We start from the raw sequence: 21,689 nt of genomic DNA on the forward strand, positions 1-21,689 counted from the left end.
TACAGAGTTAACAATATGGACAATTATTGAAAAACAACTACTGTACAAACACCCTCATATAATAAACACATGTAAAATGGTGAAATTTGAATAAGATCGGTGGATTGTATCCATGTAAATTTCCTGTTTATGAGACTGCATTACGTTTTTTCAAGATGTTACCATTGAAGTAGATGGGGTGAAGGGAACACTGGACCTTGCTGTTTCATTTCTTACAACTGCCTATGAATTTACAATCATATAAAAATTAAAATTTAATTGAGAAAAAAGAAAATTGTCATGCTTTACTTACAGCAAAGTTACTCTGAGCTGCATAGTGCAAGGGTGTTGCTCCTTGGCTGTCAGATGGGATGGTTCCAGACTTATTTCTTTCTAAAAGGAGATGGACAATCTGTGCATGGCCTGAAAGCAGACACAACAAGGTAGCGATCACATTCAGAGGGCGTCAATTAACTTATAATCTATTGTATTTAAAGGAAAGGGGTAAGAAAAATCTCTAGCACAGACATATAACATTCAAATGGTTTCTGAGGAGCAGCCCTCAGTGCAGCCTCTTCTCACTTTTCATTAAAATACTATGATAATGTAGGGCAAAGGCAAAAACTACCACACTGAAAACTTAAATCTTCAGCCAGGAAGGAAAGGACATTAATGACTGTTTCCATATTGAGACAAAAGAATGTTAGGGTATCGGCTTATTGCATTCCCTGGCTTCACTTTAGAAGCTGCCCATAGGAAAGGTGGAAGCTGCCCTAGACACTAAAAGCCAGCCCCACTGGGCCATCAGTGCCCCTGGTCTCTGGGTTCCAGCGCACAACCAATCCGAACTGCACAGCTGTTCTCTTCTACTGTCTGGGAGCACAAACTGTAATATTGTACAATCTCCTGTGATCTCTGAGGCCTCCTATCCACTCCCAATCTTTTAACATCTAAGCAATGATTTCAAATCCCCCAAAACAAGTGGGCAGGAGTAAGAGGGTGGTTGGTTATACAGAAAATATTCTACAATGCATTCTGGAGGATGTGGTCTCCATAAGTGAAGAACTGTAGAAAGAATCAAAGAATGAACACACCTGCTAGTAGTGCATCTAGGAAATCTGAATTTCATAAATCCTCCTTCTCCAGCATACTAAGAACCAGGCAGCGAAGCAGATGCCACATTCGCAGGGCAAGGACAGGCTGCACGAAAGCCAGGCAGGAGGAAGGACTTTGGTGAGCACTGTGCTCATTGCCCTGCTCTCCACTAGAGGATCAAAGGCAATCTATGCCACCTGGTCAACTGAAACACACCCTACTTGTTTGAAGGATAAAACACCATCAGAAAGATGAAGAGCATACCTCAGAAAGTGATCTAGAGAAGATCCAGAGGAAAATTTCAGGAAACTGCTTGGCATCTTCGACTAAGTACAAAGAGATGGCCTCTATGAAACAAAGCAGAATATCCTAAGAAGAAAATGGACTGGAATGAAAAGGTAATGGAAGGAACTAAAAAGGGAAATAGACAGAGATAAAATGAAATATGAATGAGAGAAGGAAATCAAACTAAAGTCTATAAGAGGCAGAAAACAAGCAGAATTTATGGAACAAAAAATCAATTTAATGACCTGGAGACAAGTTTGTGAAGTCCTCCCAGAATGCAGAAGAAAAGGAAAAAGGTATGAAATTGTACATTTAAATGAGCCCTAAATAAATAATTTTAAAAATAAGACCACAATAATAATTGGGGAGGGGGGGATCTCGGGTTATATTAACAAATACCAAAAGAGTGGTAAAAATTTGCTAAGTTCCTTGTTTTAAATAGGTTGAAATCAACATATACAGTTTTACTTTTGACTTTGAGTCAAGACCAATTGACTTTGACCAATTTAAAGGTAACCACTAATAAAACTTAAATAGGCTCCTGAAACATTAGGCAATTCAAAAGCAAATAACAACAAACCTAATCCACACACTAAAAGACAGAAAAACAACAACTGAAAAAAAACAAAAGAAAATTTAAAACAAAACGACCAATAATACTCAAAGAGCAGAATAGCAGGAAAAATAGCAAATAATATATAAGAATAACTATGTAATACTCCTGCACTAAAAGAGAAAGATTCTCAGATTGCCCCCCAAATCAGACACATATATGTACTCTCTCATCTAAAGAAAGTGGTCCCCAAACATGTTAAGTAAAAGGCATATCAGGAAAAAATAAAGAAAAAAATCAAATATGATTGTATTAGCACAAACATAAACTTAAAGCTCTCCTCCCCCAAAATAAAGGCATTGAATGTGAAAAGAGAATTATTTTATACTGGTGTTTGTCAATAAATGTGCACTACTTTTATGATAAAAACTAGAGGCCTGGTACACAAATTCATGCATGGGTGGGGTTCTTCAGCCTGGGCAGCGATCTGGCTGATTGGGGCTGATAATGCCAGCTGGCCAGGGCAAGGGACCACGGGAGGTTGGCCAGCAGTGGGAGGTTGGCTGTGGGAGCACACTGACCACAAGGGGGCAGCTCCTGCACATCATAGGTGATCAGTGCACATCATAGCAACTGGTTGACCAGTTGTTTGGTCGACTGGTCACTTAGGCTTTTATATATATAGATTAAAAGACATGATGTCGAAATAAAAACTAATATATGACAGAATACATATTATTAAAATTAAAGCCTAAATAGAGGGATTTAGGTGTAAAATAGTGCCACATAATTAGAAATGCAAATACTAGTAATTAAATGGAAGATGGGAGTTAAGAAAACAGAAGGCATTAAAAAAAAAAAAAGTTTCCTATATTCACACTGTTGATCTGCTGATTCATATTCAACTCACCTAGTAGAGCTGCCCAGTGAAGTGGAGTACGAAACAAGTTATCATAAGATGTTATATTGCAGCTTTCATATGAGGTCAAGACATCAACCACTGTCATGTTCCCATCAGCGACTGCAAAGTGAAGAGGTGTTCGCCCCTCATAGTCTTGCCAGTTCAGTAAAGACTCTGTTGGAGCAGCATCCTATTTTTAAGGAACCAGAGACTTCAGACACATATATCCTCAATAAAAACACATTTGACATAAGTATTAACTGAGCAGTTTTCTAAACCTTATGCTCTCTCTCAGCATAGTAAAGTAATACAATTTTATTTTAATATTTAACCATAAAAGGTATAGAAAAGATATAATAAATACCATACCCTGACTATCTAGATTGAATAGATTTAATATTTTGTGCTTGTGTATCTGTTATGGACTGAGCTAAAGCTGTATGTTTTGTTCTTTGCTCCCTATGTATACATCCATAAACAACACATAAATTTTATATGTGTATTTTTTAAATATTTACACTTATGCATTATACACTGCATGTATTTTGGCAATTTTTCTTTCAACACTATATTTTGTAGTATCTATGTTAATACTAGTTAATCTTTAAGCCACAATGCAGTTACCCATTCTCCTGCTGAAGGATACTTAGGCTACTTACATTTTCCCACTATTAACAATAATGCTGCACTGAACACACTTCCTTTACATGTCCCTTGTAGCACATACGTGAGATTTTTCTCTAGACTAGAAACCTAGAGGGGGAATTACTGGCTTGAAGGATATCTCTATCTTCAACTAGGAATTGTTAAGCTGCTCTTCAAATGGTTGTTCCAATGAACACATCCATGACAGTGTGCAAAAGTCCTTATTTCCCCAAATGCTGGCACAAATGAACCATGTAGTATTATCAAGTTTACTGCACTTTCCCCTTATAGGTATGAAAGGCATTTCACTGTTGTATTAATTTACAGTTTTTGGAAAGGCCATCGGGGCTAGCAGCACCATGGTACTCACCAGAATGCACCGCACTGTGTGCACAGCGCTTGGGTCTTTGTGGTTGGCTGCCCAGTGAAGCGGGATCTTGCCTTCAACGTCGGGAATCCCAATGTTGGAATCATGCTTGATAAGCAGCTTCACGTGCTCAGGGTTGTTGTAATAGGCACTCCAATGCAGAGCTGTTTGCTGCAAGACGGAGATTCTTAAAGTAGTAACCACAGTTAACAATAACATGACCCGTTGTTCCCAGGCCTTTACTGTGTGACAGGCACTGTTGTAAGAGTCTTATGTATTTTGTCTCATGTAGCTGTCATGACAATTCTGGGAGAAAAGTACTCTTGAATTTGCATATGATTGATAAGGAAACTGAGCACAAGGAGGTTAAGTATTCTGCTCAAGGACATAAAGATAGTAAGTGACCAACTGAGATTTTAACCCAGGCAGTCTGCCTCCACATCTGCCATTTTGCCCATGGCAGGCATTTAGATAATCAGAAACTAAGGAATGATAATACTGAGAAAGAGAAAAGCAGCCCAACAATTTATGAATAATTATCAACAAAATAATGATCTTCATTTTGAATCAAGCAACTTAATAATTTGATACAATGTTTTGAATTTTATCATCTATTAAAAAATGATCCATGCACAGGAAATCATAGTTCTGGAATTATTTTCTTATATCCAAGAATAGCCGAAACCGGTTTGGCTCAGTGGTAGAGCGTCGATCTGCAGACTGAAAGGTCCCAGGTTCGATTCCGGTCAAGGGCATGTACCTGAGTTGCGGGCACATCCCCAGTAGGGGGTGTGCCAGAGGCAGTTGGTCGATGTTTCTCTCTCATCGACGTTTCTATCTCTCTATATCTCTCCCTTCCTCTCTGTGAAAAATCAATAAAATATATTAAAAAAAAGAATAAATTTAGCTATAATTTTACATGATAAATTGTTAGACCTACTTACTGATGAAAGATACATTTAAAAAATACAGCAAGATTTGCTCTATTTCAGATAAAATTAAAAATGAACAGCCTGAATGGGTTGACATTACTTTCAAATCTCTTCTTCCTTCTCTTCAACATAGTAAGACTGCATTCTTACTATGTAAGAAAGACTGCTTTCTCTGCCAAGAGACACAAATAGCACTGTCATCAAGCCAATCTAGAATAAGATCATCTAATAGCAGGAACCAAGCTCATTTGTCACAATAAACACTTTATATATACACTAGAGGCCCGGTGCACATATTCGTGCACCGATGGGGTCCCTTGGCTTGGCATGTGCCCTCTCACAATCCGAGATCTTGGGGCTGGTCAGGGCCAGCAAGGGAGGGACCGTGGTAGGGCTCCAGGGTGTGTCTGGGCCATTTTGCCCAGACCCCTTTGGCCAGACCCCAGCAGCAAGCTAACCTACTGGTCTGAGCGTCTGCCCCCTGGTGGTTAGTGTGCGTCATAGTGATTGGTCAAACAGTCAAATGGTCGGAAACTTAGCATATTAGGCTTTTGTTATATAGGATGGTATTCATTCAGAGTGTACCTATAGACATTTAATATAAAGAGCCATTAGTTTACTTACTACCTTTTATTTAGTAATAACTACAGAACAAAAAAGTCAAAAATACAATAGCAATGAATTGCCTATAACAGTGGTTGGCAAACTGTGGCTTGCGAGCCACATGCGGCTTGCAAGCCGTGGATTACTGCTCTACTGACTAATGATTTTGCTGACCACTGGCCTATAACTACATTTTCAGTAAACAACATGTGCAGTTTCTGTAATTCTTTTCTTTTCCCATGTGATGTTTGTTCTGAATGTAGGTATTTATTGAAATGTAATATTATGTTTGTTGAATCTAAGAGTAAAAAATTTAGGGTTGCATTTTTTTCTCTTTTTGCTTTTATTTTTCTAGTAATTATTTTTTTACTCTGGTTAAATATATATATATATATATATATATATATATCATAAAATTTACTATTTTAACAGTTTTTAAGTGTACAGTTCAGTGGCATTAAGCACATTCAAATTGTTATGCAACCATCATACCATACATCTGAAATATTTTTCAACTTTCCCACCTGAAACTGCATACCCATTTAACAATGACTACCAATTGCCATCTCCTCCCAGGCCTGGAGGTCAGTGTGCGTCATAGTGACTGGTCCAGGCCTTGGGAGGAGGTGGCAATTTCTACTTTCTGTCTCTATGAATTTAACTATTCTAGGTATCTCATAAGTGGAATCATACAATATTTGTCCTTTCGTGAGTGACATTTATCTTAGCCTACTATCTTCAAAGTTCATCACTATTGTAGCATGTGTCAAAATTTAATTCATTTTTAAGTCTGAATAATATCCCACTGTATGTATACACTGCCTTTTGTTTATCCAGCCATCTGCTGTCAATGAATATTTGAGATGTTTCCATTTTTTTGGCTATTCTGAATAATGTTTCTTTGAATGTGGATGCACAAATATCTGTCCTAGTTCCTGATTTTAATTCTTTTGGATGTGCATCCAGAAAAAGTATTACTAGGTCATATGGTAATTCTATGTTTAATTTTTTAGGAACTGCCAAATTGTTTTCCACAGAGGCTGTACCAATTTACATTCCTACCAGCACTGCTCAAGGGTTCAAATTTCTCTGTAGCCTCACCAACACTTATTTTTGTTTGTGCTTAATAATTGCATCTAAAGGGTATGAAGTGCTATCTTATTGTGGTTTTGATTTACTTTTCCTTAATAAATAGTGATGCTGAGCATATTTTCATGTGCTTCTTCTTGGCCATTTGTATATCTTCTTTGGAGAAATGTCTATTCATGTCCTAGGCCTATTTTTAACTGGTTCTTTTGTTGTTGGGCATTTATATTATATGTCATAAAATTATTGCTTTGTGACAGATTGGAAATGAAAGAAACTGATCCTTTCCCTCAGATACTTTGAGATTCACTGCTCTAGGCGTTTGTCTCAATTTCTTCTCTGTGCCTGCCTGGACTGTGGAGTTCCATTTTCCATCTGTCTCACTGGATAACCTCCCATCCCTGTTCCATACAGAATGATATACAAATATTGGAAGAGAGTAGAAAGTTTCTAGAATATTTGGGGAAGACATTATAAACCCAAAGAAATTTGTAGCTTCTTAAGTGACAAGTGTTCTTTGTGGACTTATCAAAGTGCTTTTTTTCCCCCCAGTAAAATATTAGCATTTGAGTTAGGAATAATATTAGTTTACAGTATGCTGTAAAACAAAGTTGATTACAGAACTCTGGATTATGTGAGTGACTACTAAACAAAATCTGAAAACTACACAAAGAACACTATGAGAGTGAACAGATTACTGAATATAAACATTGTGGATGTAATCATAAGAGTTTTAATTACATGGGAGTGTTACAGTTAGCAAGACTCTATAATTAAGTGCCTGGTTGAAACAAAGAGGATTACTGCACTTGTCTAACTAAAAGACCACATTTTTCCCCTGTAAAAAACGATCAGAGCAATAACCAGTCGATTACAACAATGACCAATGTGTACAATATGTTAAAATTCAAAAGCAGGGAAGATAGTAAATCCTAGCAACAAATGCCAGGGTGGCTGCTAGAACCAAAAGGAAGTAACTTTGCACTCAGCACACTTCCCCAGGCATCGGCCATCACAAATCTAACCACCATCGTCACTATCACAACCAGCTGTTCAATAAGAGGTTTCTGTTTGAATTCTAGTCCCATCACTTGGATCTTGGGCAGAATTTTAATCTTCTTGAGCTTGTTTCTCCATCTGTATAAAGGAGACTGTACTATCTACTACACATAGTTGCAAGGAGGATAAAATGACAGACTTAAGTGAAATATTTTACTAGGGCATGTGGAGACTTGGAATTCTTCTATTATGTGTATGAGTGGTAATCCCTGCCTTCTTCCTTGCATATTATAAAAGGAAGCACTTACTTCCTGCTCTTATTTGTCTTTTATTTTGGCGCTCCGTTACCTTGTTTTTATCCTGTGTATCCACCTCTCCTGGCGCCATAAACTTCAGCAGAAGCGCTAAACACTTGGGGCTCTTGTGTCGGGTGGTCAAATGCAGAGGAGTCATCTCTTCTAGATCCTTCTGCATCCAATTCGCTCTACGTGTGAGTAAGAGTTTCATGAAACGATAATTTCCCTAAATAAAAAACGAGAGATGGTAAGAGAAAATTTAGTTTGGGGCCATATTTTTATTGATTTCAGAGAGGAAGGGAGAGGAAGAGAAAGATAGAAACATCAATGATGAGAGAGAATCATTGATCGGCTGTCTCCTGTATGCCCCACAATGGAGATGATGCCTTCAACCCAGGCATGTGCCCAGACCAGGAATTGAATGAATCATGACCTCCTGATTCGAAAGTCGATGCTCAACCACTGAATCACAACAGATGGGCAAATTTTAAAAAAAATTTAAAGTGTTTCAAGTATTTTAATTATTCTGCTGCAGTAATAACATTCAGAATAATAAGAGGAAAAAAACTTAAAATTCTACTACCCTTTCAATTGTTTTATTTTTTCATGTTTCCTTCCAGCCCCTTTCCATATGCATCTAGTTTACATAATTCTGGCCAATATTTCATTGTCTAAAAGCAACATATTTTATTTAACCATTCTAATATTATTTCCAATGTTTTCTTTATAGAAGAAATCAGGGGTTTTTTTTCTTAAAATTTTTCGTAAGAATAAATGATCAGGAACCAATTTACTAGGTCAAAGGAGTTTGTACATTTTATGTGTTTGGTGTATTCTCCAAATTGGTATATAATAGCAGCAATAAATATATTATCTTTAGCACATTCTGACCAATATAGCACATATTATTTATATTCAAAATATGTGAAATAACTTCGTGAAATAAGCAGAGATTTTAAACCCCAATTTACAGGTGAGATTCAAAGGGGTTAAGTGTGACGTTCACAGATATCTGGTTGATAAGGAGGAGGTGGCTGGTTTTCTGGAAGACAGCTATTTTCAGGTATAACTAAAGTACAAGCGCCTTGTTCAAACTTTGGGTCCCTGACTCATATGTCACCTGAACACTAACCCAGAAGTCATTGCAGGCATCCACTGAGGCAATTCTCTCCACATCAGTGAAACCTCCCATTTGACAGAATCAACTCATCTGGAAAAAGAAACAAGGGTAGAGCAATACACTGGAGGGGATCCTCGTCAATCATTATAAAATAGCACCTCCTTATCCTCAGTTTCATTTTCTGCAGTTTCCATAACTGTAGTCCAAAATATTAAGTGGAAAACCACAGAAATAAACAATTCGTAAGTTCTAAATTGTGTGTAGTTCTGAGTAATGTGACAAAATCTTGTGCCATCCAGTTCTGTCCTGCCTGGGATTAGAATCACTGCTTTATATAGTGAGTCAAGAATAACCCCTTTGTTTGGTGTATTCATGCCACATACCCTACCACCCTTACAAGCCATCTTGGTTATCAGAGAGAGTGAGACCACATTCACATAACTCTTATTACAGTACATTGCTATAATTTTTCTATTCCATGATTAGTTATTGCTATTCTTTTAATGAGCCTAATTTATATAATAAAATTTATCATAGGTATGTATGTGTAGGAAAAAACATAACATAAGGGTTCAGTGCTAACCTCAGTTTCAGACATCCATCCGGGGTCTTGGAATGGATTCCCCACAAATTATGGGGTGACTACTGTATAGTATAGTATGTCTGTGTAGTATAGGAGCCTTGAAACAAACAAAGCAAAAGAACCCTACAAAAAAATAGTTTTTTTGAGGTTTTTCTGAAGATGCTTAGTACCACAGATATTTCAAAGTCAACGTAACCCAACTGCATTACATGACTAAGGTCTCTGCCTACTTCATGCCTCTTTACCTCTCCCAATCTAAGTTAAAGCACAGTGGGCAGGGTTATCTGTCATTTTCACTTTCTGAGATCCTCTCCACCTTTAACCTTATCGGAAATTTGGCCGTTTAGGATTATAATACATTGATGTTCTACTATGAGGGGTTGTCAGTATAAGTAAAGAAGACATTTGTTAATTAAGTATCCCGCCCACCCAGGTGAAGAGTGTGAGGCTCTAGGGTGAAGGAGACCAGTTAGAGCACATATGTCAAACACAAGGCCCGCGGGCCAAATCCAGCCTGCCAGGCCTTGCAATGTGGCCCGCACCGCGCTGTCATCACTGCACTCCGCTGTCAGTTTATGACATTGTCAGTTTATGACTGTTCAGTAAACCATTCGGCCCGCGATTTAGGCTGGATTTTAGATTTTGGCCCCTTCTCTGATTGAGTTCGACACCCCTAAGTTAGAGCAACAATGAGGTGCAGAAAAATGAATGAGAGTTGCCTGCTTGTCAAAGGACAGAGACAGGACTCAACCCAGCTTAGGAATTGGGGCAGCATAAACCAGTCAGAAAACAACAAATATCACATTATCGCACTCATTTGTGGAATCTAATGAACAAAATAAACTGATGAACAAAATAAATCCAGAGACATAGAAGCATGGAACAGATTGACAAATCTTAGAAGGAAGAAGGGAATGGGTTGGGTGGACAATAGTGTGGTGAAGACCTGGAGCTTGTGGGGGGAGGGGTGCAGTATGGGGAAAACAAAAGGGAACATCTATAATATTTTCAACAATAAGAATAATTATTAAAAAAAATTGGGATAGAGATAAGAAAGAACAAGGTTAGGAAAAATGGTCCATAAGACTCTCTAGGGTGGGTGGGTGGGAAGAGATTAACTGAAGAATTTGTATGCCTATATATGCATAACCCATATGTAGTGTAGGCCTGGGAGTAGGTGAGAAGAAGCCAATGGAAGAAAATAGGACGACATACATAATACTTTTAACAATAAAGATTAAAAACAATATGATGGTCTCTATCAGATGGGCAGACTTGGAATAGACCTGAGGTGGGGAATGTCCAGAGGTGGGCAGTAAAAGGCCTGAGAAACCCATCTGGTCTGGCCCTGCCGAGGCAACCACAGGTGGAACTTGAAATTCAATAAATCTAGGAGCTTTTTTCATAGCAACATACATTTATATTAAGTGTCTATATTAAGAGAATGATGTTATAAATATCCAAATGGCCTCTGGCAAAAAAAGGTTCCCGACCCTTAGAATAGGCTGAAAAGCAAACGGGCTCAGTTCAGCTATTTTCTCTCAGAGAGGCTTGTCCTTCTAAGTAGACCAGCCTTATGTTGTTGTTCTTTATTCTCGCACCCTTTCAAGCCATTCATATACTTTTCTCAGTTTATAATGACCTGTATATATGTTTGTTCCCTCCATAAGTCTTCCTCACAAGCGGTCAGCGACAGAGGCTATGTTTTAATGACCTCTGTGCTTGGCAGTGTTCCTGGCACAAAATAGGTATTTAATAAACATCACTTAAAATTCTGAGTAAGAGGAAGTGAGATATCTTCTAGAGGTTTTGTTTTTATTTAAAAATTCTTACAGTTGCTACATCAAATCATAACAGAATCTTAATTCTCAAGTATCTGGTCTTATGCTACTCTTATTTTTAATGTTTCATGTATCTGAGCCTCATTCATAGCAGGCATCATTTATCAGGACTTCTCATTTTGCCCAGTGTCAACTTTTGAAAAGAAAAGTGCTAAATTTTCCTCAAGAGGGCACCCTGCTCTAAATCTCTTGACATCTTTTCTTTGAAAGAAGAAAAGGTGCCCACGGAAAAACAAATCTGTGTGGTATTTCACACCAAAAAATAAAAAGGTTGACCTTTTTGAGCATAGCATTTCAAATATTACAGAATAATTTATCATGACCTTTTAAAGATATTCAATCAGACGACCATTTTGATTCTGAAATTTCGAGGAAAAGGGAAGGAAAAGGAAATTAGAATATGTTGATGGGGGTAACTACTGAGTTACAGACACAATACTTTGCATATTTACATTTTACATTGTTCTGGGAATTCTACCTACATGGCACATCTCAGTAATAACTGATTTACTCATTCATTCAACAAACAGTTATTGAGCCTTGTTCTGAAGCAGGCAACAGTAAAATGTTTGCACTTGACTTATTACAAAGATCTTCCTGTGCCTCTCCTTCCTAATCTATAAAATAAGAATAATAATAGTACCTGAGATTATTATGCAAATAAAATGATACAGAAAATATTTGTAAAGTTCTAAGAACAGTGCACAAAGCAAATGCTCAGTAAATGTTTGCTATTTTTATTATGAACAGTTTTCCCAGTGTGAAGCAGCTAACAAACATAGACGGTCAAGTGAAACCAAGAGTGACCATGATAGAGGGCTGGTAGGTAGACCAGGAGATATGACCGTACATGGTATAAATAATTCAGCCATTGATTAAGGAGAAAACCAAGGTTAGGAGAAGTAAGAATAAAAATAGTTGGAATGTTATAAATAAGGATATTTCTGATTTTTTGTTTTGTTTACATTAAGTAGGATGTCTGTATTCTACCTACAGATAATGATGCTGTAGAAACAACAAGGGCATACCCAATAAGAATTCAGCTGGTGATATGGGAGGGGTTAGCTATTTGTTCAGGCCAGCTTCTCCTATTTGATAGGACAGAGATACATCAGAAAACTGGGACTACAAACAATATAATCCAGTTGGATCAAGGTCAACTTCCTTGGTCTCATGAACAAGTATTTATTAAATGCCCAATATATGCAAATTCAATTCTAAAAATGAACACAGGGGAAGGACAACTCTTAGAGCCAAAATCAGGAGAATGTTTCTAGTGTCAGTGGGAAAGGGGAAGATATTAGTGAGACAGCAAGCTGATTTTAAAACTCTGAAGGTTGTATAATTCTGGGGACCCTGTTACAGGCTACTTTGCTTCCTATAAAACAAACTGTCTAAACATTTCCTCCCTATGCTTGAAATTGGGACTTCTTAAGTTTTCAAGTTTATTCTAATAACTCAAATACTATGAGGATAATTTGGAAGTTAATCATCTCCTAGGACCACCCGGGGCTCCTAATCCTGAGTGTAGACTGTTTTAGGATCTCCTTTTGCCATTTTTGACTGGTTAGAAAACAGTATAAGAATAAGGAGATAATAGATCAAAAGAAACTGATGGTTAATATAGAAGTGAGAAAGCTGAAGTTACAGGAAAGCTTTTGCTTTTTTTGTTGTTGTTAATTGGTAGTCATAATCCTCCTCTTATTTTTCCATAATTATTAACACCAAGAACTTCTTTTGTTTTTAATACAGATTATTATAACATTGGGTTTCCCCCTAGATGCATGAGGAGCAAAATATCTAAAAGTGTTAAAGAGGATGAAAAATTCTCTGACCTGGAAAACAGAACTGGAAATGAACCTGGGAAACCAACCCAGAATGCCACTTTCAAACTTGCACAGTATTTTGTCTGCTCAGTTCTCTAAGATGAACTCTTTTTTAAGGAAAAAATATAGACATTAAATCTTAATAACAATAACAAAGACCTGGGTGAAGTACCTTGACTTTAGATTTCCCATTTTTTAAAATTGATTTCAGAGAGGAAGGGAGAGGGAAAGAGAGATAGAAACATCAAAGATGAGAGAGAACCACTGATCCACTGCCTCACACATGCCCCACACTGGGTGGGGGTAGAGCCCACAACTTGGGCATGTGCCCTGACCAGGAATCGAATCACGTGACCCTCAACCACTGAGCCACACTGGCCAGGCTAGATTTTTAAAATAAATAAAGAAATAAATAAATAACAGATATGTTTAATGTTCTCTTTTTGAGCTTTTTCCATTACCTTCTCTCCCTCTTTAGATAATATTCTCTTAAATCTGTGTCTATCAATCCAATAAACGTTTTAATACTTTTAGTTCTTACAAATATATGTACCCATAAGGTACATAGTATTGTTTTACATGTTTCCAATCTTTATACAAATAGTGCTGTATGAATCACTCGCCACCTTTTACTCAAAGCAATATTTTTTAGATTTATACAACTTGCTTTGGTTTATACATTTTTACTGGAGAAAGTATCCTGTCATATAAAAACAATATATTGCATTTATTTATTCTCTAGAGCAAGCAGTGTTTTTCAACCTTTTTTGGGCAAAGGCACACTTGTTTCATGAAAAAAATCACGAGGCACACCACCATTAGAAAATGTTAAAAAATTTAACTCTGTGCCTATATTAACTATATATAAAGTAATTCTCTTGAATAGGAATCAAATAAACACAAAGAAAGTATTTTATAATTACTTTATTATGAAATATTAAGTAAACAAAATAGTGAAAAATTATAAAATTCTTGTCTTGTCTGCACCTTCGGCACACCAGGCAACATCTCGCGGCACACTAGTGTGCCGCGGAACAGCGGTTGAAAAACGCTGCTCTAGAGCAGTGTTTCCCAAAGTGTGGTACGCGTACCCCCAGGGGTACGGGAAGAGTTTGGTGGGGGTACACGTTGCACCGGAGTTTGGTGTGGATATGCACTGCACCGTGCTTAGTTGCTCCTATAATAATTCTACGTTCTCATGAGTACGAGGGGTACTCAGCGTTACTAAAATTATAGAAGGGGTACACATATGTCAAAAGTTTGGGAAACACTGCTCTAGAGGAATGTTTAGCAGGTTTCTAATTTTTCACCAGTATGACAATATTGTAATACATTTTCTTATACATATATCCTGGTAAATGTACAAGAATTTTCAAAACTTCTGGGTTAAAATTGTTCTCTAAAGTAGCTACTCCAATTCACATTTTGACTAGTAAAGTATGAGGATTTTTACTACTTCACATCCTTGCTACACTTGGTTTTGTTAGACTTGCCAACTTTTGCCAAAAAATGGGCATAAAATTGAGCTTCACGATGGATTTGATTTTCATTTCCCTGTTTCAGGGTTTTTTTTAAATATATTTGTTGGCTATTTGTTTCTTTCTTCTGTGAATAGCCTTTTTGTGTTGTTTACTCATTTCCCATCTTAGCTATTTGTCTTTCTTACCGATCAGTAGGATTTATTTACATATTCTGGATACTAACTCTTGTTTGGCTTTGCAAATATCTTCTCTTTGTGTGGCTTGTCCTTTTGCCTTGTGTTCTTCCACTAAGATTGAATTCATGATCTGAATAATGATATTGTTAGCTTCTTTATCATTTGCTTTCCTCCATGTATTTTTGAGTTTTTATTACAGGCTCATTTTAAAGAGAAGATTGTTTGCTGATATACTTCATTTTTTTCTCTTTGCTCAACCTTATAACTGCTAATACCCAGCTTCCAGTACATTATAAGAATCTATTCTTGCCATGGCTGGATGGCTCAGGTGTTAGAGTGTTGGCCTGGGTTTGATTCTTGGTCAAGGACACGTACCTCGTACCTTGGTTGTAGGCTCGATCCCCGGCCTGGGTTGGGAGTATGCAGGATGTTTCTCTCTACCACCTTGGATTTTCAGTGCCTCTCTTTCCCTTTCTTCTTCCCTAGTTCTCACTCTTGATCTTTGTCCTGCTGCTGTCATTTCTCTAGACAAAACAGCTTGCTCTAAAGCAATAGCTTCTATTAAGGCAAAGAACACCCCCAGATTCTCAGTATTTTCTTGGCTTTAGTATGAACATGACTATTTTCATTCACTGAGTGGAAAAAAAGGGAACATACTTCTGTACCAGCAGTATCTGAAATAATATTCTACAAAACTACTGTCTGTCCCTGGCAAGTGCCTTAATCATTAACTTCTAGATAACTGGTAGCTGACAGTCAAAATATTCTGGATCCCCATCTCTACATTTCTTCCCCAAATGGCTACCATCATTTCTATATCTGGCTCCTTGGAGCCTTTGCTATTTGCTTCTTCTTCAGTTGAAACAATTACTTTAACAGATTCTAATGCTCAAGAATTGGCCAACTCTACCTATAGCAACCCCTTTCCCCACTGGAACACCGATTAGTATCTTTGCATTATCTCTGAGTCCTCAGCACATATATTTACTCTCATTGTAGTTGGGGAGAAAATAATTGTTCGCTATATATACAAATGTGCACGATATTTTTTGTTCACTTATAGGTTGTATATAATTTTGCCCCAGAGATATAACTATGCAAATAATAGCACATGACAGCACATATGAGTGTAAGGTAGGCATTCTGCCATATTTCATTCTGAATCCTAATCAAAGTAGGTACCAAAAGATATATTTAAAAGGGAAGTGGAAACATGATGTTATTATTAATTCTAATGATCCTATATAATAAAACCCTAATATGCAAATCGATGGAATGACAGAACAACCGGTTGCTATGATGCACATTGACCACCAGGGGGCAGATGCTCAATGCAGGAGCTTCCCCCTGGTGGTTAGTGTGCTCGTACAGGGGAAGCACCACTCAGCCAGAAGCTGGGCTCACAGCTGGCAAGTGCAGCGGCGGTGGTGGCAGTGCTAAGGACCCCTCAGGGGATGTCCAACTTCCAGCTTAGGCCTGCTCTCCACTGGCAGTCAGACACCCCCCGAGGCATCCCAGACTGCGAGAGGGCATAGGTCGGGTTGAAGGATCCCCTGCTTGACAGTGCACGAATGTTGTGCACCAAACCTCTAATATCTATATAATTAGACCAGAGGCCTAGTGTACGAAATTTGTGCACAGGTGGGGATCCTAGGCCTGGCTGGCAATCAGGGCCTATTGGGGCTGTCTTGCCCAGTCCCGATCGGGGCTGGGCCAGCTGGGACCTGCTGGTTGGGGCGAGGGACTGCGGGAGGTTTGCCGGCTGGCCATGAGAGATTGGCTGCAGGAGCATACTGCCCCATGGTGGTCAGTGTGCATCATAGTGACTGGTCGACGGGTCGTTTGGTTGTAAGGGTTGCTTAGGCTTTTATATATATAGATATTTATAAACTCTCAAGGCACTTACCACATTAATTTTTTAAAAGAATTACTATCAGCCCTAACCAGTTTGGCTCAGTGGATAGAGCATCAGCCTGCAGACTGAAAGGTCCCAGGTTCGATTCCAGTCAAGGGCATGTACCTTGCTTGCAGGCATATCTCCAGTAGGAGGTGTGCAGGAGGCAGTTGATTAATGTTTCTCTCTCACTGATGTTTCTAACTCTCTATCCCTCTCCCTTTCTCTCTGTAAAAAAAGCAATAAAATATATTTAAAAAAAAAAAAAAAAGAATCACTATGAGTATATAGGCCACAAATGTCAGTAATCTCATTATATCACTTTTCTGTAATGGCTACAGACACAACTGAGTCTTGGAAATACCACAATAGCCTTGGGAGAGGCAATCTGCCATGAGGCCTGATTGTCCCTGCGTGTACTTACCAAGAATGCAAATTTCTTATTCCTGTTTACCTGGGCCATTTGTTAGAGTTGGGTTTGCAGCGAGCAATCTAAGACCTGACAGTGCATGCAGGCAATGAGGATGAGATGCTGACAGACATAGTTTTCTAGAATAGTACGGACATGGGCCCTGCAGGTCAGGTTCAGGGATGAGAAGCCTCCTGAGATCATGCCTAAGTGGTGGGCAAAGTTGGGGAGGTAAGACACTCCACTGTCCTATCAGTTAATGCTGAATGGTGAGGAGGAGAATTAAAACCAGCAGCTTGCATAGTGGATTGGGTCTCTGGGCAGGCAGAGGAAGGGATGTTAGCATGACAATGGGGCAGCAAGCTGAAAGGCCATGTGATGGTGGCTGCTGAGCCAAGAATCTCCAAAGTGGGAATCAATGGTGAGAGCAATGAGGACCTTGCTCTCTGATATAAAATGTTGAGTGGACAAAAATATTAGATGTTCACTTGGCTGAAACATGAGTGAGCAGCTGCTCCAAAGTGAAAGTGAGTGCAAAGCCTAGCACAGAGCCAACTGCCCTATGTACCTCCTCCCGGCTGCACCCTGACCTGTCTGGCAGAGAGGACAAAGTGCGGGGTGTACAGGTGGCCACTGCAAGCAAAGCTGCTGGCTCAATGTGAGGAAGTTCTGCTGAAAACCTAGGCCAGGTTAACTGATCATTTGGCTAAGCTACTAGTAAAAGCTGGTTCATTGGGAGGCAGTCAAACCTCAACGGGGAGGCAGTCTAGCTCTGTTAGAATGCCTGTGGTCAAGGCCAGTCAGCCCAGGAGCATGAAATGAAAGCCATCTTCCTTACCTTAAACACTGCTCCTAAGGACAGGGCCTGTTTTTACTAACTCATGGGCTCTTGCCAATGTTCTAGTCATCTGGTCTGTCACTTGAAAGACTAAAGATGGTAGATTAAAGACACCCCTCTTTGGCTGGGGGAAAACTGTGTAAATTTCAGCTGCAAATTGAATAGTCTGGGTCACTCATGTAGATGCCCATAGTAAGTGTCTATTTTCTGATAAGAGTAACGAGAATAAGATTGTTAAATACGCTGAAACCGGTTTGGCTCAGTGGTAGAGCGTTGGTCTGCGGACTGAAAGGTCCCAGGTTCGATTCCGGTCAAGGGCATGTACCTGAGTTGCAGGCACATCCCCAGTAGGGGGTGTGCAAGAGGCAACTGGTCGATATTTCTCTCTCATCGACGTTTCTAGCTCTCTATATCTCTCCCTTCCTCTCTGTAAAAAAAAATCAATAAAATATATTTAAAAAAAAAAAAAGATTGTTAAATATGCCTGCATTGCCCAGGTTGTTGGCTACTTGCCACCTGGATCCATCCCTGTACTGAACATGGCAATGCATACATCATCACAGACTGGGCACAAAGTAAAAGTATGTTTGTAATAGAAATTAATATTTAAATATATTTAATCTTAAAAAGTAATTTTATTATAAAAAACATTTTACACAATAATTTTATATTTATTTACTTTTTTTTTTAGGTTATTTTTCCATTGATCTTATAGAGAGAGTGAAAGAGAAAGGGAAAGACAGAGAGAAACATCGATGTGAGAGAAGCACATAAATTGGTTGCCCCCTGCACATACCCTAACCTGGGCTGGGGCCAGTGAAGAGCCTGCAACCAAGGTACATGCGAATGACAGAAATTGAACCCGGGATACTTTGATTTGCAGACTGATGCTCTATTCAACTGAGCCAAACTGGCTAGGGCTATATTATATTTATTTATTAAATTTATTAAATTTAATAAAGAACACAATTTCATTCTATATTACATAATATAAAATATAAATTTTAATTAAAATATAAATTTATATTTCATATTAAAACATAATTATTTAAATATATCCTATATAATAAAAGGCTAATATGCAAATCAACCAAACAGCAGAACCGGTGCTATGACACTCACTGACCACCAGGGGGAAGACACTCAATGCAGGAGCTGGTTTAAGTGGAATGATTCTTTAGGCTGGGAGATAGGGGGGTACTATAGCAATCCAGAATAGAAATACTGAGAGCTAAGTTAAAATAAAGAGAAGATTAGTAAAGTATATAAGAGGACTCCTGAATGAGTACAAGATGGAAAATGGTGCCAACAACTGTAAAGATAGAAGGAAAAAGGGGGGGGGGGGGGAGAATGAAGACTTATGAGTCCTGTTTTCTTTCACGTGTGGAATTTGGGGCATGTGAGGGAAATCTATATGAAGATGCCTAGCAAAAATTAAAAAAAAGTACATATATGGATCTGAATACTGAATACTGGAAGGGATGGCTAAATTAAAGATACAGGGTTATGTGCCATCTATATTCATAGTTGCTTTAACTGTTTTATCCAGAGACAGCAATTTCTAGAATAAATGAAAGTGTATAAAACTGGAAAAATGAACCTTCACATCCTAACGGAAATAGAAACATAATTTAAATATCCACATAAAGAGCTCAGTACAATGCAATCTAGTATTACTGTTCTTTTATCTAGACCCGTGGTTGACAAACTGTGGCTTGCGAGCCACATGCAGCTCTTTGGCCTCTGAGTGTGGTTCTTCCACAAAATACCATGGCCTGGGTGAGTCTATTTTGAAGAAGTGGCGTTAGAACAAGTTTAAGTTTAAAAAATGTGGCTCTCAAAAGAAATTTCAACCGTTGTACTGTTGATATTTGGCTCTGTTGACTAATGAGTTTGCCGACCACTGATCTAGTCCATGAGCTATTACTACCATATCAAATACAGAGTATGAATGGTTTGGGAAGGAGAAGTGCCTTTCCACATTATTCTTATCTACTTGGATAATTTTATTGTCTAAATTGGTTTAGGTGCCTGGTTATACTCTGGTTTCTTGGACTTTTATTGAACATACATATTTATAGGAAAGGAAATAGTTACAAAAACCAAGTTTTTGGATGACACTGAATTCACTGAGCTATATAAATGAAACTGAATCTGCACTGCTTTTCCCAGTCATGGACATTCTGGCTCATTCACTAAATTTCTGACTGTCACGTCTACAATGCTATGTTCATAGATAAAATTTTCAATTACTCAACAACTATGATGGTGACATCACTAACCTGCCATCTTAAACACATCTTTAAAACTTTACTAACCTGCCATCTAAAACACATCTTTAAAACTTTTACAAAGTTATATTACAATTCTCTAAGGAAAGGCTATGAATGGCACTTCAAAGACAGAAGAGGAGCTTTATTTGTTATTTTCCAAGTTTAAGATGTTCATCCATCTGGCAGAGCAGCTAGACAATACATCAGCCAAGAACATCTCTCTGGCTTAAAGCAGGCTCTGGCTCCCAGAGAGGATTTGACTGAAGGAAAGACAACATCGTCAGTTGCTCTGTGGCTGAACTCTTCTAATATTTCTCCCCAACGCCTCCTCCAAGCCTTGGCTCTATCCACTAACTTGATTTCCATAGGAATAGACAGAGCTATCAAGTGGCGCAGAGTCAAACAACACAACAGAAGGAGAAAATGTTACTGCCCCCAAAAAGGTAGAGAGGATCTTCTCTAAGAAACTATGCAAAGGTATCCTTAACTCTAAGGCTTCCTTACCCAATGCCAGACCTTTCCTGTGCTTTTCCTGCCTAATATACCCCCCCCTTCTTTTTTTCTATTTAGATTATTGCATTTCATACAAAAATACATATTTTAAAAAGTGCCTGTGTGATACCCCCATTTATTTAGAATGGTCCTTTAAACTGTCACAATGATTTGGGATCATTATAAAATGCATTTTGTTTCTCATAGTTGGTATTTCATTTATATGAAAACATTTCTTTGATCTTAAATTAATAGTCCTCAAACTCCAGCATGCTTCAGAATCATCTGGAGGGATTGAAAACACAGATTGCTGCTGAGGCCCTTCCTCAGAGTTTTTCATTCATTAGTTCTGGTGTGGGGTCCAACAATTTACATGTCAAACAAGTATCTGGGAAACGGTGGTGCCACTAGGTCCAGGAGTCCACACTTTGAAAATCATTGTTTATACAAAGGACCTAACATCAGAATTCTCAATCCTGACAAATTAAAAAAAAATTAATAACAACAGACTGCCAGAAAAAGAATCTGTGTTCCATCCCAGAGCAATGAAATCAGAATTTTTGAGACTCTGTAATTAATATTTCCTTAATGTTGTGCAGGTAATTAAAAAATGTTATCAAATTGAGAAGTATGGACCTAATCCACTCATTCATTCAACATTCACCAGTTATTTACTATGTAATTACTCTGAACCCAGCAATATGCTAAGGGTTTTTGGAAACTTTACAAAAATAACTAAGATACACTCATATACAGTATAATATATAGTACAAGCAATGGAGGGGGAAGTGTAGGTGCATAAAAACAAAAATAAAATCCTACCCAAAGGCAGGCAGGATAGAGGATGTACTTTCAGCCTTTTGTGGTGAAGGGGAAAGTTAGATCAGGGAAGAATCCATGAAGATCATAGTTGAGCTGGATTGGATTTTGTTAAGAATTTCTTTCAGGCTATGCATAACAAACCCTGAAATTCTTAACAAACCATACTTACACCTTAATTAACATTCAAGATATT

At 38.2% G+C, this 21,689-nt stretch overlaps 1 protein-coding gene across 2 annotated transcripts in view; it reads right to left on the minus strand.

Annotated features, from left to right (window-relative positions):
- INVS (inversin) overlaps positions 1 to 21,689 on the minus strand; it is a 101,796-nt gene that overhangs the window by 44,880 nt on the left and 35,227 nt on the right. The window contains exons 2-6 of one of the 2 annotated variants that reach the window (XM_084899753.1): positions 8,874 to 8,951; positions 7,794 to 7,967; positions 3,829 to 3,996; positions 2,823 to 3,003; positions 293 to 402 (exon numbers count right to left, since the gene is read on the minus strand). In XM_084899753.1, coding sequence (XP_084755879.1) covers positions 293 to 402; positions 2,823 to 3,003; positions 3,829 to 3,996; positions 7,794 to 7,967; positions 8,874 to 8,933 — 693 coding nt within the window. In that variant the 5' untranslated portion in view covers positions 8,934 to 8,951. The remainder of the gene's footprint in view (positions 1 to 292; positions 403 to 2,822; positions 3,004 to 3,828; positions 3,997 to 7,793; positions 7,968 to 8,873; positions 8,952 to 21,689) is intronic. The other variant, XM_084899752.1, reaches the window with a different exon arrangement.

The sequence above is a fragment of the Pipistrellus hanaki genome (genome assembly GCF_964339955.1).
Source record: "Pipistrellus hanaki genome assembly, chromosome: 11".
NCBI classification, from domain to species: domain Eukaryota; kingdom Metazoa; phylum Chordata; class Mammalia; order Chiroptera; family Vespertilionidae; genus Pipistrellus; species Pipistrellus hanaki.